At 42.5% G+C, this 15,811-nt stretch overlaps 1 protein-coding gene across 4 annotated transcripts in view; it reads left to right on the forward strand.

Moving 5' to 3' along the window:
• FAM180A (family with sequence similarity 180 member A) overlaps positions 1 to 15,811 on the forward strand; it is an 87,086-nt gene that overhangs the window by 37,698 nt on the left and 33,577 nt on the right. The window contains exon 1 of one of the 4 annotated variants that reach the window (XM_050919050.1): positions 15,459 to 15,673. The exons of the other annotated variants lie outside the window; for them this stretch is intronic. Coding sequence (XP_050775007.1) covers positions 15,598 to 15,673 — 76 coding nt within the window. The 5' untranslated portion in view covers positions 15,459 to 15,597. Of the gene's footprint in view, positions 1 to 15,458; positions 15,674 to 15,811 lie in introns of those variants that run through there. 4 annotated transcript variants of the gene reach the window in all.

A 15,811-nucleotide genomic window follows, 5' to 3' on the forward strand; every position in this document is an offset into this window, starting at 1 on the left:
TGTACTGATGTGCCTGTAGCCACCCTCTCAGCTCTTAGTCAAAGATTGCCTTACAAGTAGGCAGTCTTCCACTGAGATGAAAAGATTTGCTAATGATTAGCAGTGCTGATTCTAAAGGCTTGAAAGTCCACTAAAAGTTGCAGGAGGGTGTCTCACTTGACTGTGAAGGTTTGCCATAGAACTGCCTGTTAAATTTAACACCAGTTTGCAATGTGCTAATAGAGATAACCTTAAACTTCAAGTTAACTGGTAAAAAGAATGAGGAGTACTTGTGGCACCCTAGAGACTGACACATTTATTTGAGCATAAGCTTTTGTGGGCTAAACTCCACTTCATCAGATGCATGGAGTGGAAAATTTAGTAGGAAGATATATATACACAGAGAACATGAAAAAATGGGGGTTGCCATACCAACTCTAATGAGATTAATCAATTAAGGTGGACTATTAGCAGCAGGAGAAAGAAGAACTTTTGTAGTGGTAATCAGGATGGGCCATTTCAAACAGTTGACAAGAAAGTGTGAAAAACAGTAGGGGAAAAATTAGCACAGGGAAATAGTTTTACTTTGTGTAATGACCCATCCACTCCCAGTCTTTATTCAAGACTAATTTAACGGTGACCACTTTGCAAATTAATTCCAGTTCTGCAGTTTCTCGTTGGAGTCTGTTATTTTGGTTGAATCTGACATCGTCAGTCATAAATTTATTAGATTTTCCATTGAGGCACCATGCAATGCTGTTTGTCATGCTGATCATATTTGCCTTACTTTTACCTTGTGCTCCCCACACCCCATCAGTTATATGCCCTTGTTATCTCTCATCTTATTTTTAGAGTGTAAGGTCCTGAAGACAGGGACCATCTTTTTGGTGTGAGTTTATACAGCACCTAGCACATGGGTGCCTCATACACAGCCCTGAGTTTATGGCATGGCTTGCCCTTCCCATGGCTACTCCAATACAAAGAATGCTACTTATTTGCTGAGCACTGATGGTGTGTTCAGTCTAGTGCAAATACAGTACTTGGGGATGCTTGAAATCTATATCAATAGACTGTGATTAATCTGTTTGTGAGGCCCATTGTTCTATCCATAACCTGTCAGGCAGTGGAGTTAAAGTGACTCAAACTCTCTTCTCATTCAGATGCTATCTCTGCAACCAGTATATGTTAAAATATCATCTGACAATTGAAAGAAATGGGTGAGTGAAAAAGGCATAAAGAACTCCATGATAGAACATAAACTGAAAATCACAAAAGAAACAATACATGCACATCCCAATGCACATTACTCTGATACTAAGAGAAAAAAAATCCTACTACAGTGATGCAAAGATTGTAGGACAAAGTATGTAAATATTACCTACTGCACAGATGAACAAAATCTCTCTCTTTCCTAGCCTGAAGGCTCTCCTGGTTTCTCCCTACAAGACAGCACTAGTCAAACGTTTTTGAAATTTAAAAAGAACCAGGGGAAAAGGTCTAATTGTCATGCCTCTCTGCCTTTTTCAACCAACTATAAAGCTATTTTTTAAAGCAGCTCTGCTCATTAAGTTTTATAATATAGCCCTCAAAGTCTGAAGATTCCTCTTCCTCCTCCTCTAGTGTCAGTGAAGCCTCTGCCCCTGTAACTTCAGTGAAGCCAGGATAGTAGCCATCTTTTCTTTTGATGCATTTAGTAAATGTTTCTCCATTTCATTACACCTTTGCTTGAGTTACAGTAAAACAAGCATTTTCTTTCTGTCAAACAATTTAACCTTTGGCATAATAGATTTTTCACAGTGTATGTTAGTTCTTTGTAAACCTTTTCCAGTGTTTATCCAAATACTGCTTTATTTGTCACCAAAATTTTCCTTTCTTTTTACTGTGCCTGCTATAGCCTTCCTATGTGTATATGTAAAGTTTCCCCAATTTTTTAAATAGGGCCTCAGATCTGCATGCAAAATTTTACTCCTGCAATTAATTGTGTGCAAAGTTTTGCATCCACACCACAACTCATTCAGTCTTTTGCCTGGGCCTCAGATTGAGAATGCTGCTATTTATTGTGGTTGCACTATTTAATGGGCAACCAGTTTAAAAATGAAACTTCCAAATTCATTAGTGTGTTGATTTCCTTAGAACCTCTGTTAAACAATGCTTCATTATCATTTAAATAGCAACAGCCCTTGGGCCCAGGCTAATAGTCATAGTCATAACGAAGGCATAATATTGGAATATAATACTAAATCCCCCAAGATTTATATAACAAATGCAATTCATATCAGGCAGCAAAATACCCTGCCAACTGCCATAGTTATGGATGCTAAGTATGAAAGGCCTTATTTCCCCCACCACAAACAGCCAGCTTAAAACAAAATATAAAGCTCTCCCTTCAAAAATAAACAGGGTGTACTTAAAGGGGATTCCTAGGCTGCGTGCCAAGTCTGAGGTTTTGAAGAGTTCATTTGTGGTTGTTTTCAGTGCCTCTCTCTCTCTCTGCCTAAATGCTCTAATTAGTTTTATCCATTTAAACAAACAAAAAAAAAAGCTCTGAACCAATGTGAGGCTTCTGAACCAATGTGTGGTTTGCTGTGGTTTCCTAGACAGGTTGCCCTTGTGAAGGACAAGCCATGCCATAATCCCAGGGCTGAGTGTTGGGTAGAGGCACATCCCACAAACTGTTTTTCCAGGGTTTCCTGATGCCGTAGTTTATTGATGCACAGACAGCTGCAGTGAGGAGACTTGGAAAATCATCCACTTTCCCCTCTTAGCCAATGGAAATATGCTTGCAGTAAAAATCCACAACATCGAGGCAGAAATGCCTGGGAAGTTGGGAAAGAAGTAACCCTGGAATGATGAGGGGGTGGACAGTGGCTGTTGCCTTCTTTCAGAGTTGTGGACACCCAACAAGAGGAAAAACTCAGAATAATTGAGACAGAAACAAATAGTGTGTGTGTGTGTTGGGGGGGTGTTTACACAATTGCATTTATCAACCACCTCTTGCAGATATTTTGAATGGTTTTGCTGTTGGGAAGCAGAACTTTCTATTGTTTTACAGGTAGCGCCTACAGGTCCCAGTTGAGAAGGGCCCCGTTTTGCTAGTCACAGTACAGAGACACAATAAGACAGCTGCTCATCTAAAAAATGTATTTGTTTTGCCTTTCACTGTCACAGTGTTAAGGGCAGGGCAAAAGCTACTTACATATCAATAGACTTTGGATGAAGCCCTATTGTTTGGACTGCCTGTCTTCTGCCATCAGAAACAACCTCTGCTCCTCTTTGTCTGGCCCTGTCTCTCACACACATACATATAATCCATATGTTGCCTCCTCTGTCAGTCCTGGAATTCAGGAATGGCTTGATGTGCATACCGAGGACTGTTCAGGAAGCCGCAGGGTGATAGCAGACTCTGGCACATCAAATCTTATCAAAATGAACAAACTAATTAGAGCATTTAGGCAGGGAGAGACACTGAAAATAAGCTGTCCAAGACCTCAGACTTGGCATGCTGTCTATGAATCCCCTTGATTCGTAAATGTAAAGAAACTTTTGTGTTGAGCTGGATCTCAGTGGGAGCCAAAAGTGGAAGAGAGCTTTCAGATTTAGAGTGGTGTGACAGGAAACCCCTAGAAAAAGCAAAATATGAATTTCTTAATTTATTTTTCCAAGGGACATTCAATGAAACTGAATGGCAGCAAAGTTAAGGTTGACGAAATAAAATACTGTATTCACTCAGTACACAATTAGCCATCAGAACTCGATGCCACATGATATCATTGAGACCAAGAGTTTAGCAGGAATCCAGAAGAAGGATTAGACATTTATGTGGATAATAGGAATATCCATAGTTCTAATAGTGAAATGTTTTTAAAGAGAGTGTTGGCAGGAAAATAAACTCATGCTTCAAGGCACAAGTCAACCCCTAACCAATGGGGGTTAGGCAGAACCTTTCCCTGGAGTCAATGACCCCATAACTAACTACTATTGTAGGCCTTCTTGCACCTTCTTCTGATGTCACCTTGTGCTGGTGGAGACAGCACACTGAACTAGATGGACACAGTATGGCAATTCCTCTGTTTCTATATAAAACCTAATTTCCCAGTCTAAAATCTCATTAGCAGCTAAATGTTAATATTGGGGGAGGAAACACAAGATCAGGTGGGTGATGTCAGATATTCAAAGAGTGACTTTAAGGTCAGAGACGTGCAGCACAGCTCTTGCTGGCATGGTCACTGGCAGGCTTTTTGCATACCTGATAGAGCATTGGCCTGTGTACCACAGGGATCTTGATTTGAGCCTTAGCTCTGGTAAGGTGAGCAGTCACACACAGAGCAATCCTGGCCACTGAAGAGAGTTTAAATCCATTTTGCTTCATGGCTGCTAGCTAGCAGGCAAACTAATGGACCATAGCCTCTGCTTCAGCATCTCCTTGCTATCCCTCCACCTCTGCAATCAAGCACAGATGAAACCGCGTCATTCCCCACTCAAGAATTGTTAAGAGACCTGCAAACTGTGGTTCTAATCCTGCAAACCTTATTCATCAGGATAGCCCTTACTGGGAGAGGAATCCCACTGACTAATATAGGACTCCTCTAATAAGTGAGGGCTCCTGGCACAAATAAGGAATGCAGGATCGACCCCTATTTTTCTAGAAGAAAATTTGAATAACTTCAGAGCTATTATCTCCCTGGGACCCATTTATCTTCCAAGTGACTTTCTGGTTTCCAACTATTAGACCACAGAACATGCACATCATAGATGAAGGGGGAGGGAGGAGAAATAGAAGGAATGAAAGAGTGTACTGTTACAGAGGCAGTAACCTGAAAAATCTGTAAAGCTGCCTTCTTACTTTCCCTTTGTTGTTGTGTGTTTCGGTAACCCAGCTTGGTGGTTAGTGTTTTCCATTAGGCTTACTGTCAAAATAAAAAGGCGAGATAGTGGGTGAAAAAGAAGGAGAGAGGATCAGCCATCTTTATTTTATAATTTCAAAAAGGATTATGTTAAATTTTTGCTTCCCAAGTTGCTAATGTTTCTATTTGATCTCACTCTGAAACTGGCCAGCATCTGTTTTAGCATAATCTCTCTCTGTTATTTTGACTGAAATAAGGCACAGACATTAGAATCATCCCTTTATTTTTTTTCCCCAGATTTACTGGACAGATAGAAGGAAAATTACTAAAAGATCATACTGCATGTATGATCCATATTTTTGGTGCTCCATATTTTTGGTGCTGAGGTTTATTTTAGTGATCAAAATATTAGTTAGAACAGATTGAAATTGGTTTTACATTGCATCTTTCCTACACTGTTTTCCCCTAGTATTTTACAAAGCCATGAGTTAAAGACTGATGCAGACACTGTACATTCAGTAATAGCTCCTGCACTGCCTTGGTTTCAGAAGGAAATGTGTTTATTCCCTACTCTTTTTGAAAAATCACTATAGGTCGCCAAAGCTTGTTCTAGTGTCAACTACATCACAGCTTCATTGACTTCAATGGAGCTGCACCAATTGACACCAGCATAGAATCTTGCCCAGGATCTTTAACATCCATCTTGAACCCCACAAGAGACTAGACCACAGTTAAATGTCACATTTAAAGGATGGCAACAGTGCAGCAGCAATTTAGCACTGCACATCATGGTTAGCACTGGGTGTGGGACTGACCCCACATCATAATGGCCAAAAATAGAGTGTGTTACCAACTCAGCCTTGCTGCCACTGTGTGAGTACATTGAATACGAGTGAGCGATGGATTTCAGACAGCTCAGCGTTCAGTAGGGGTAATCAGCAGGGATGTTGGCTATCGGAGGATACACATCATCATATGCATAGAAATGCCATCTGAAGTATAAAAGTGCATGCACACAATTTTAAGGGACTGATTCAATGCTGCATTGCTCTAGGTTACATAGGTGTAACTCTATTTACTCCTATTGGTTTAGGCAGTGGGCACCAGACACATACTCTGACTGATCTAATTATCTGTTTTGGAGTATCTGGGGATAGGAGAGATCTGTATTTTTGACCGGCTGGCAAGTACAGATATTCAGTTCTCTAGCCACAGAGAGTGGGTGCACCACTGGTGGGGCTGAAGCATGAATGGAGAGAAGGCAGGAGCAGTCTGCATTGCCCCCTGTGCCAAGGTAGCACTGCGGTTATTTGTATTTGTTTCCCACCTCCAACAGTATTCTTCATTCTGGTTCAGATCTTTGCTGCTTAATAGGAATTCTTCCACTTTCCCTTCTCTATAGAAGCTTGTACCTCTGTTTGTCCCATCTCTTTTCCTGTGCCTTGCTCCCTGGCTTGGAGTCTGCATTCCAACCTAATGGGAATTCCCCCACTATTTCATCAGCTTGTCTCCTGCTCTCCTTATTTCAGGTCTGCACTGCAGCATTACAGATGCAATGAGAGTTGTGAGAGAGTTATAAATTATGAAACACAGATCGGCAGTTTGCTTTGCATTTAATGTATGTAGGTAAAGCTAGTCTTTGTTAATTTAACACAAGTGATGCAGTTTAATGCCATAACGTATAAATCCTATATTCCTATATAGATATAAAATCACCACTACTTTATATGGACCCTGCCATATCAATGTTAGTTTAAAGAAAAGCCAAAATTGGAACCATTCATCCAACCCTCTGCTTAATTCCTCTGAGCTTTGTGGGCTCAGATAAAATGAGAACCAGATCCAAACCATCTCTGGATTGGATTTTAGAGCACAAAACCCCACCTGATGAGGTTTTTCAAACCTGGATTTGCTCATCTTATCTCCAGTTACAAGGACATAATGTGCTCCAATAATTTTCCAGGGATTTGTCCTGTTTATAAGAACACTTCAAAAATTGAGACACCTATTTTCTCTCCCTCCTTGTTTTTAAATATACTTTAATAGTATACTTCCTGCTAGCGACTCTTTCCTATATTTCACTAGCTATAAACCAGAGTCAGACAGGCCTCCCCTATTATCATGTATTATTTGTTTATTTGTATTACAGTAGTGCTCAGGGCCCAGGGCCCCATTGCACAACAATTGTGATTAGTTCAGCCTGAAAACACAAGGGGATGCTGCAATTATCTCACACTGACCAGTGCCCTTAGTGTACTAGAGGTCTTTTCAACGAGCCGGGTGCTAATCAAACTGTTTTGGTGTCTTGGCACATGAAAATTCAGTATACAGTGCAAAAAGCTGCTGAGGTAGTTTGAAGAGAACCGTGAATGAGGATGCAAGCTGCAAGGAGAGTTGAGTAGCTGCTGCAGTACGAGATGTTCCATACTACTGTACTTTCCACGCATAAGAACGCCTTTCATTGCTGCTAAGGGTGTTGCTATAAGCAGGATACTATATATAAATAATAATTCCACAGGAAAAATGGAGGTAGGATTTGCTGTTTTTTCCATTACATCGGCTTTCAAGCTCTTGTGCCAAACTGAGGGTGGCTGGGGAGGCAGAGAGAGAATCTGCGTCAAAAAGAAGTCAGCCCACGCCCTTCTCAGCAATGTGAAAGGTGATTTGGGGGTGTTGCCCTCAGTACATTGCAGCACTGACCAGTGACACCCATCTGCTATAAAACTGGGGACTTTGGTTACAATCATAACAAAACCAGCCAGTTCTTCAAAGGGTCATGAATGCACAGTACGGCATGGCATACTGCTTTGAATTTCCCCTGAGGTGACATGAATTATGGCAATAGCAGTATATTCATCCTTTAGGAACTGAGCTAGTAAATGTCCAGCTCTCTATCTCTAACTACTTCTGCTTTGCTAGTGACTATACTGGACCAAATTTGGCCTTAGTGTGAGTGAACACATCTAAAATGTCTGTAAACTTGGAATATTCTGGGTTAGAACTAGGCTAATTGTTCATATCTAATAATTTTTAAAGAAATGTAGCCCTCTTTTCTGTGTACACATTAGCCATTGAGAGATTTAGATTTTTATGAAGCGTTCATTATTTGAAAATGTTTCTATAAATATTTTATGCCAGATTCTCCACCAGGCTTTGGTGCCTTGGTCTAGCCTGCCACCACAAAGGGTGTGACTCTAGCCAGCTAAAGAGTCTCCCATTATGGGGTATCTGAAGTGATAATATGATCCTCAGGAGAGGAGAATCCTTGGGCTATGTTAAGTAGCGAAAATGCTTCTACGCTGCACCCTCTCACAACCTTAGCCATGGCAGGCAGAGGTTGCAGCACTCCAGCTGCCAGATGGTCTCTTGGAGGCTGTTGTGTTTGAGTGTAGTTTAGAGAAGCCTTCACGCTGCTCCACATTGTGCCAGACCAAGAAACCCAGTAACCCAGTCTCTGGCTGAAAAAGCTTGCAGCCCATTAGACAGGAAGACAAAGAATGAGGAGCAAAGAATATTCTCCTACTTATGTTACAGATGGGGAACTGAGGAAGAGTCAATGAGTTAGTCAAGATAACACAGGAAGGTGTGTGGCAGAGTCAGGCTGCCACTCCATGTCTGCCACTCTCTTGAAATAAATAAAGCTTCCACCTCATTGTGTCCAATAATGAGCCTGTGTTTGACATTCAGTATTTCTCTTTGCCCCAGAAATGGCACCAGTTAGTCTGCTTTTCCATTATCAAGTCCTGTTTTCTTTGGGTTTGAATGTAAAATGTATGGTGGTATTTACTGAAGAGAGACTTCTCAGCTGTTCCGAGAAATTAATCCTTAATCCCTCTGCTGCGAATGTGCAGGGCTGTGGTTGTCTTTATGGGCTGGAAGGCAGGAAATTCTCTGAATAGCTGACCTTCCTTTATGATTTTAGCAGTGATTTGAGGCATGGCACTCTTGTCTGCTTCAGTTCGGCGCTCATCCTGCAGTAGCACTGCTGATAGCGTTTTCTCTCATTTAACTGTAAGTCATGGCCTTGGTGTTTACATTGTCTTCCTGCCATTGCAACCTACTAGCCTCCTGTAAAGAATCCAGAAACGCAAATAAGATTTTGGAGACTTTTAAACTTAACAGATAAGAGTAATGCTGCATTGTACACTGAAGGCAATGGAGACACAACTATTTCCTCCACCTGAGGGTCTGGCCCAGTGGTCACAGATAAGAGTTACCTGTATATAGTTTACATAGCAGTGGAGAGGGAGACCAGTCAGCCACCTTTCCTCCCTTCATCACCAGTCATTTGCCGTAATGAGTAACTCTTGCTACTGTACCTTCAGCCTCCCCTGTCTTTGCTTCCTGTTTGTGCTAGTGTCGCAAATGCCATTTTGGCTAACACCCCAGGAACTGTACCAGGGACCGTTAGGGCTGAAAGCATGAGTTTCTACAGCTCAAGCTAAACAGCCAGGCTCTGTAGCTAAGACTCACATCCCATGTGAATCGGGAACATGGGTGGTGGTGAGGCAACATATTAATACCTTCCTCTTAATAGCGCTACACAAACTGGGGTATACTAGACCAGTGCCATGTTTCTCCCTTCAGGAGGCTATTAATTTTCTCAGACCTATTGTCTCCTTGTCCAATGGATAACGACACTGAAACATAAAGTTAATTCCAGGCCATAGTCAGCAGGCTTCCCAGACGTTTTGTGAGATTTTTTGCCTCCAGTTATTGCAAGCAGCTATAAACCACAACAGAAATATTTGAGAGGCTAACAAGAGCCATTCCAGATAATGAGAAGCCAGTAATTGCTCAATTGACAGTAATCTGCTTCTGAAATAACCTTTTATTTCCTGAAAGTCAGTGAACTGTTATTTGAAGGGGGAAAAAAGATGACTTTGGTGGGGCTCCTGACTAGAAAGGTCCATAATGTCTTGATTCAGTCACATTTGGCTATTGGGGTTTGGCACTGGTGTTGTTATGTACTGGAACTGGAGTGCATGGGTGTACCAGAAGAGCAGTTAACAGTGGCAGTGGTAGTCACAACTCTTGAGTGCTAGTCTCAGCTCTAGCACTGACTCACCTTGTGAGGCCTTGAACAAGTCACTTAATCTGTCTGTGCCTCAGTTTCTCCACCTGTGTAATGGAGATGATGATGCTAACAGCCTACCTCACATGAGTGTGTACAGACTTGTTTAATGTTTGTAAAGTGCTTTGAGAGACTCAAGTGAAAGGAGCTTATATAAAAATAGCAAGTTATGATTATTAGTGGCATAGTACAGATGGACAATGTCAGAATACTAGCATGTGGGAGGCACCACGGTCTAAGGAACAGGGCCCTTGATTGGGATTCTGGAGATCTCTGACCTTGGGCAAGTCACTTCACCTCTGTTGGCCCTTCTATCCATTATCTATCTTGGCTTTTTTAGACTGCAAGCTCTTCAGGACAGAGACTGTATCCCATTCTGTGCTTATACAGCACCCCACACAATGGGCCTTAGCATATATGGGCAAGAGTAGACAGTGGCATTGTGAATGTAAATCCCTACCCAGTAGTGCCTGTCGATGTTGGGTTCATCTGAAAGCAAGGAGATATCCTATGGCTCCTGCCCAGTGGGAAAAGTCAAGCTTCAAGGCCTGCCCGTCTTCCATCAGATTGTTTGTGATGGGAGGGTTGGAGCAAGCAGCATGGAGAGCAGAGGAACATCAGGCTGTGGGGATAGATGCCAGATTTCCTCTGTCACTGTAGGAAGCTTCTGCTGCTGCCACAGTAAATGGAAAAGCAGCTGCCAGCTTCTTGGGTGTCCCCAGTTCACCTATCACTCTATTGCTTCCAGCCACAGAATATAGACTGTGTTGGAGCACCAATGTATATTGACAGTAATTGCTAGCACTGGTGCTGGTATACAGGAATGTTTGTCCCAAATGGAAAATGGATTCTTTTGGGTTCCAGTAATATTGTTGTGAGTCCCAGAAATGTCAAATTTCCTGCACACTCATAACACCTGCCAGAACTAAAAGCTTGGCACACCCTCTCCCTCTCTGCCCACCCTCCCTCCCCCAGGGCCTGAAGTCTTTCACAGATGCTGGGAAAACTGAAAGACTCTCAATCTCAACAACTGAGCAGCTCATAGGAATAAATTATTTGGCCCTAACTGCTTTACAGCTCTAAATTTAGGGGAATATGCTAAATTTATATTTCAGTATAATTGTCCCCACTAGAGATTTGCACCATTTTACCCATATCTATTTCTAAAGCAAGACAAAAACTATGTAGAACAAGTTGCACTCTCATATGTCAATTCTTTTTTAAACCAGAGCTCCTTCCATGTGACTTCTGTCTCCATAAGGGAATATCCTCAAAGTGACTCCAAGGTAGGGGGTATAATTGTGTTGAATGCTGGAGACTTGCCTCAGTTTCAGCCACTGGTGTAGCTGCACTGGTTCAAAACCTTAGTACAGGCAGGGCAAGCTGTGATTTGCATCAGACTGGAATTGGAGCAAGTATCCAGGACAGTTGTTAAAATGAATAGATGTGTGGCTAAGTTTCCTGTGCTTGTTTGAAAACTGGTTTATCCTGAGGTTTCTTAATAGCAAGGATGTTGTGTGTGAGAGAGAAAAAGAGTGTGTGTGATACCTAATCTCATACTGATTGTTGGGACCATTTACACATTTGTACAGAACAATTTACACTAGTAACATTTAAAGGAGAATGGTTCCCTTATGTTCTATTTTTAGGCTGGCACTTTATAACTACAGCTGCATTTTCTTCATTAAAAAACACCCAATACAGAGATGACAGGCAAACGTGCATCATTTATGGCCCTAATATAGAATCAGATCTAAAGATGCTAGTGTGCTCAGAGAGGCTTGCAAGGCTGAGCAAACACTGCACTGAGAAAGTGAGCTTTGCAGCTCACTGTTACCATATGTCTCCTGGGTGCTGTTTGCAGATGCGATGCTGCAGTGCTACACAGCAGCATCCCCTTGCCTTGCCTTGTGGACGGCAGACAGTGCAATATGACTGCTAGCTGTCGTCGTTGTCCCATGGGTGCTCCTGGCTGACCTTGGTTAGGTTGGTCGGGGGCACCTGGGAAGACATGGGTACTCCTGGCTGGCCTCGCTGAGGTCATTTGGAGGCGCCTGGATAAAAGTGGGAATGACTCCAGGTCATTCTCTTCTTTAAGTTTCATCTAATGGAGATTCAGTCCTGCCTGGAATATCATGCCAGCTGGAGGCTTCTGCCTCAGGCTGCTTTCCCAGTTGGCAGTACTGCATGGTCACACCTACCCCAGCCTACCCCTGGCTCCCATGGCTCATGAAGCCTGGACAGTAGTAAGGAGCAGTTCAACTATAGGGTGAGCAATGCATAATGGTGATAGAATGTGCCTTTAGATGTTTAAAAGCTCGCTGGTGCAGTTTACTATCTCGGTTAGATCTCAGTGAAACCAGTATTCCCATTGTTATTACTGCTTGCTGTGTGATCCACAATATCTGTGAGAATAAGGGGGAGACATTTATAGCGGGGTCGGAGGTTGAGGCAAATCTCTTGGATGCTGATTACGTGCAGCCAGACACCTGGGTGATTAGAAGAGCATAGCAAGTGTGCTGTGCATCAGAGAAGCTTTGAAAACCAGTTTAATGGCCAGACTATGGTGTGAAAGTTCTGTTTCTTCTTGATGAAAACCCGCTCCCTTGATTGACTCTTCCCTGTAAGCCAACTGCCCTCCACTCCCCCAATTGATCTCTGCTTGCAGAGACAATAGAGTCATTGATGTTTCAAATTCTTGCATTCTTTATTAATTCATCACACAAATGGGGGGAATAACTTCCAAGGTAGCCCAGGAGGGGTGGGGGAAGAGGGAAGCACAGGGGTGGGGTAGTTGTTGGGGCATCCCTAGAATGGCATGCAGCTCATCATAGAAGCGGCATGTCTGGGGCTCTGACCCAGAGTGGCTGTTTGCCTCTCTGCTAGGCTTCACACACTGCTGCGGGTCCCTGTTATAACCTCTGTCCTTCATGCCCTTGGTGATTTTTTTAAAATATTCTGGCATTTCATCTTTTGGAACGGAGTTTGGATAGCATGGATTCATCTCTCCATACAGTGATCAGATCCAGTACCTTCCATTCAGCCAATCCTGGAGCTCTTTTGCGATTCTGGGACTCCATGGTCACCTCTGCTGATGAGCTCTGCATGGTCACCGGTGCTGACCAACTCGCTACGCTGGCCAAACAGGAAATGAAATTCAAAAGTTCACGGGGCTTTTCCTGTCTACCTGGCCAGTGCATCTGAGTTGACAGCGCTGTCCAGAGCACTCTGGGATAGCTCCCAGAGCCCTATTCTATCGAATTACATCCACACTACCCCAAATTCAACCTAGCAGGGTTGATTTCAGTGCTAATCCCTCATCAGGGAGGAGAACAGAAATTGATTTTAAGAGCCCTTTAAGTTGACAAAAATGGCTTCGTTGTGTGGATGGGAGCAGGGTTAAATCGATCAAACACTGCTAAGTTTGACCTAAACTCGTCATGTAGACCGGGGTAAAGGACTTCACACCACTGTAGCTGTATTGATGTAATCCAGTGGCTCTCAAACTTTTTTACTGGTGACCCCTTTCACATAGCAAGCCTCTGAGCACGACCCCCCCTTATACATTAAAAACACTTTTTAATATATTTACCACCATTATAAATGCTGGAGGCAAAGCGGGGTTTGGAGTGAAAGTTGACAGCTCAAGACCCCCCCCATGTAATAACCTTGTGACCCCCTGAGGGGTTCTGACCCCCAATTTGAGAACCCCTGATGTAATTAAAATAGTACTGCTAAATTGATACAAACCCATAAACTCCATTATATACTATGCTGGCCTAAAGGGGTTTATCCTAAATCAGTTTACTTACTGGATTAAGCTGCACCAGTGGTGCAATGCATTTATGTTAGGGTTTAAATTTCCTCGGTGTAGAAATGCCTCAGACTCTTACCACTGTGCAACGTACACACCCAACCCTTTGCCTGTCATCTCTTAATTGGGGCCACTATGAGCCTGATCCACTACTGCATTATTCCAATTTTACACTGGTGAGTTCAGTGGTGTTACGCTGATATAAGACTGGACCAGGACAACGATGAATTGGGCCCTCAGAGTCAACCCTTACACAGCCAGGTTCCAGAAGAAAGGAGAGTAGCAAGACAAGCAACTAACAAGAGTGTGTAAGAATACATGTGTTAGAGACAGTTATTCTCTGCTTTACTTTACATCTTCCATCTCCTTGGCATGGAAATTACTCACTTACAGTCACATTGCATTAGGTGAGCATAACGACATCTGGGAAAGTCTGCATTTAGGAAAATTCAAGTCTGTTGGAATAGAATTCACATCACCTTAAGCAACACAACTGATTTTTCCCCATTGTCGTTTCCCCTACCTTCCCACCCCCTTTTCCTTTACAAACAGTTATAACAGTTTTGCTTGAATTTGGTACTTGGGCTGGTGAAGGAATTGTAGCCTTGGCTAGAGCATGGTATCTGAGAGACCAGGGCTGTGCAGGTTTTTCCTCTGTGCAGTCCTGCCATGGACATCAGTCCTGATTTGAAGTATCCTCTGCTATTCCTTGGCCCTTCCCTGTAACTCTGCTAATCTATGTAATCTGAGCTAGATTCTCTTCAATTTTACCCCAGTGTGCCTCCACTCACTTCATTGAAGTTGCTCCTGGCTTACATATGTGTAAGTGAGAGAAGAATTAGAGCCACTGTCTATCTCTGTGTCCATCATGGGTTTCTAGGCACTAAATAGAAAATAGAGAAGCAAACAAATATTTGCGTCACGCATTGATCATCTTAGTGTCCACATCCCACTACTTCTTCCCTGTGTTCTGATACGTAGCAACCCCTGATACTTCAACCCTGTGTGCTCTCAGTGCACCTCGGTCATGACCTGAAGGGTAGTGGTGGACCACCCTACAACTCTGATAGTATGCCTCATTTTTCTTTACCTGTATACCCCCAACTGTTTCCATTCTGGGTCTCTCCTTAGTAGAATCTTTCAGTGACGTCAGATTGAGTGTATTTTGTTATGTGGACCAGCATCATCAAGGCAGCAACTATCAAATACCTTTTCACTTCACGAATGTTGACTCCTTTAGACACTTTCCACCCAATGCAGTAGGTGCTGTGCAAACACAGAACAAAAAGATGGTCTCAGTCTCAAATTGCTCACTCTAAGTATTTTATTTTTTTAAGTGTTCTCTATAAATGAGCGATGCCCGTGAACCACAGTGGTAAAAAGTTCCTTCTGTGAATATGCCTCACTCCTTGTATTATGCATCCCAGGAATGCAGCACACATCACCACAGATCTGGCTTTTAGCTGAGTTACATGTTAACATATGCCCATGCGCATAGCAGAAAAAAACCTACAGAATGACCATTTAATAGTGTTCTTTCATAAAGCTGCTCCTGTCTGTTTATTTGACATTAAAAAAATGGCCCTTCTAACAAATGGAGCTTGAATACAAAAATGTAATGACATTTATTCTCACAGCTGCCAGCAAACTCACATGCACCATGAGTCATTCCAGATGTGGATAAAAACAAAGTGTGCCTATGAAAGCAAGTTTGCTGATCCCTAGGAGAGTTGGTTTAGGGGAAGAGCTGCTGCATTGACTTCAATAGCACTCAAGAGAACAGACACGTTCTTCTTTGGGGGTGGGGAGGTAGTCATCTCTTCCAGAAAAGGAAGCAAGGAAACAAATAGCTAATATACAGATAGACAGAGATTTTAAAGTAAAGGATGCACTGGAAGACTTTGCTACTGCTGCTTTTCTATTATAATACTCATGCCACTGTGAGCCCGAGGTGGAACAGAGGTAAGATTTGAATATTACAAATAAAAACTATTTATGGGAAAACTCTGAAATTGCAGAATGGCTCTGACATTATGATTTTTCTTTATTTGTCACCTCCAGCTCTTGAATTTTTTCCCATTCACAGCAGGTTAAATGGAA

The sequence above is a fragment of the Gopherus flavomarginatus genome, chromosome 1 (genome assembly GCF_025201925.1).
Source record: "Gopherus flavomarginatus isolate rGopFla2 chromosome 1, rGopFla2.mat.asm, whole genome shotgun sequence".
Lineage (NCBI taxonomy): Eukaryota > Metazoa > Chordata > Testudines > Testudinidae > Gopherus > Gopherus flavomarginatus.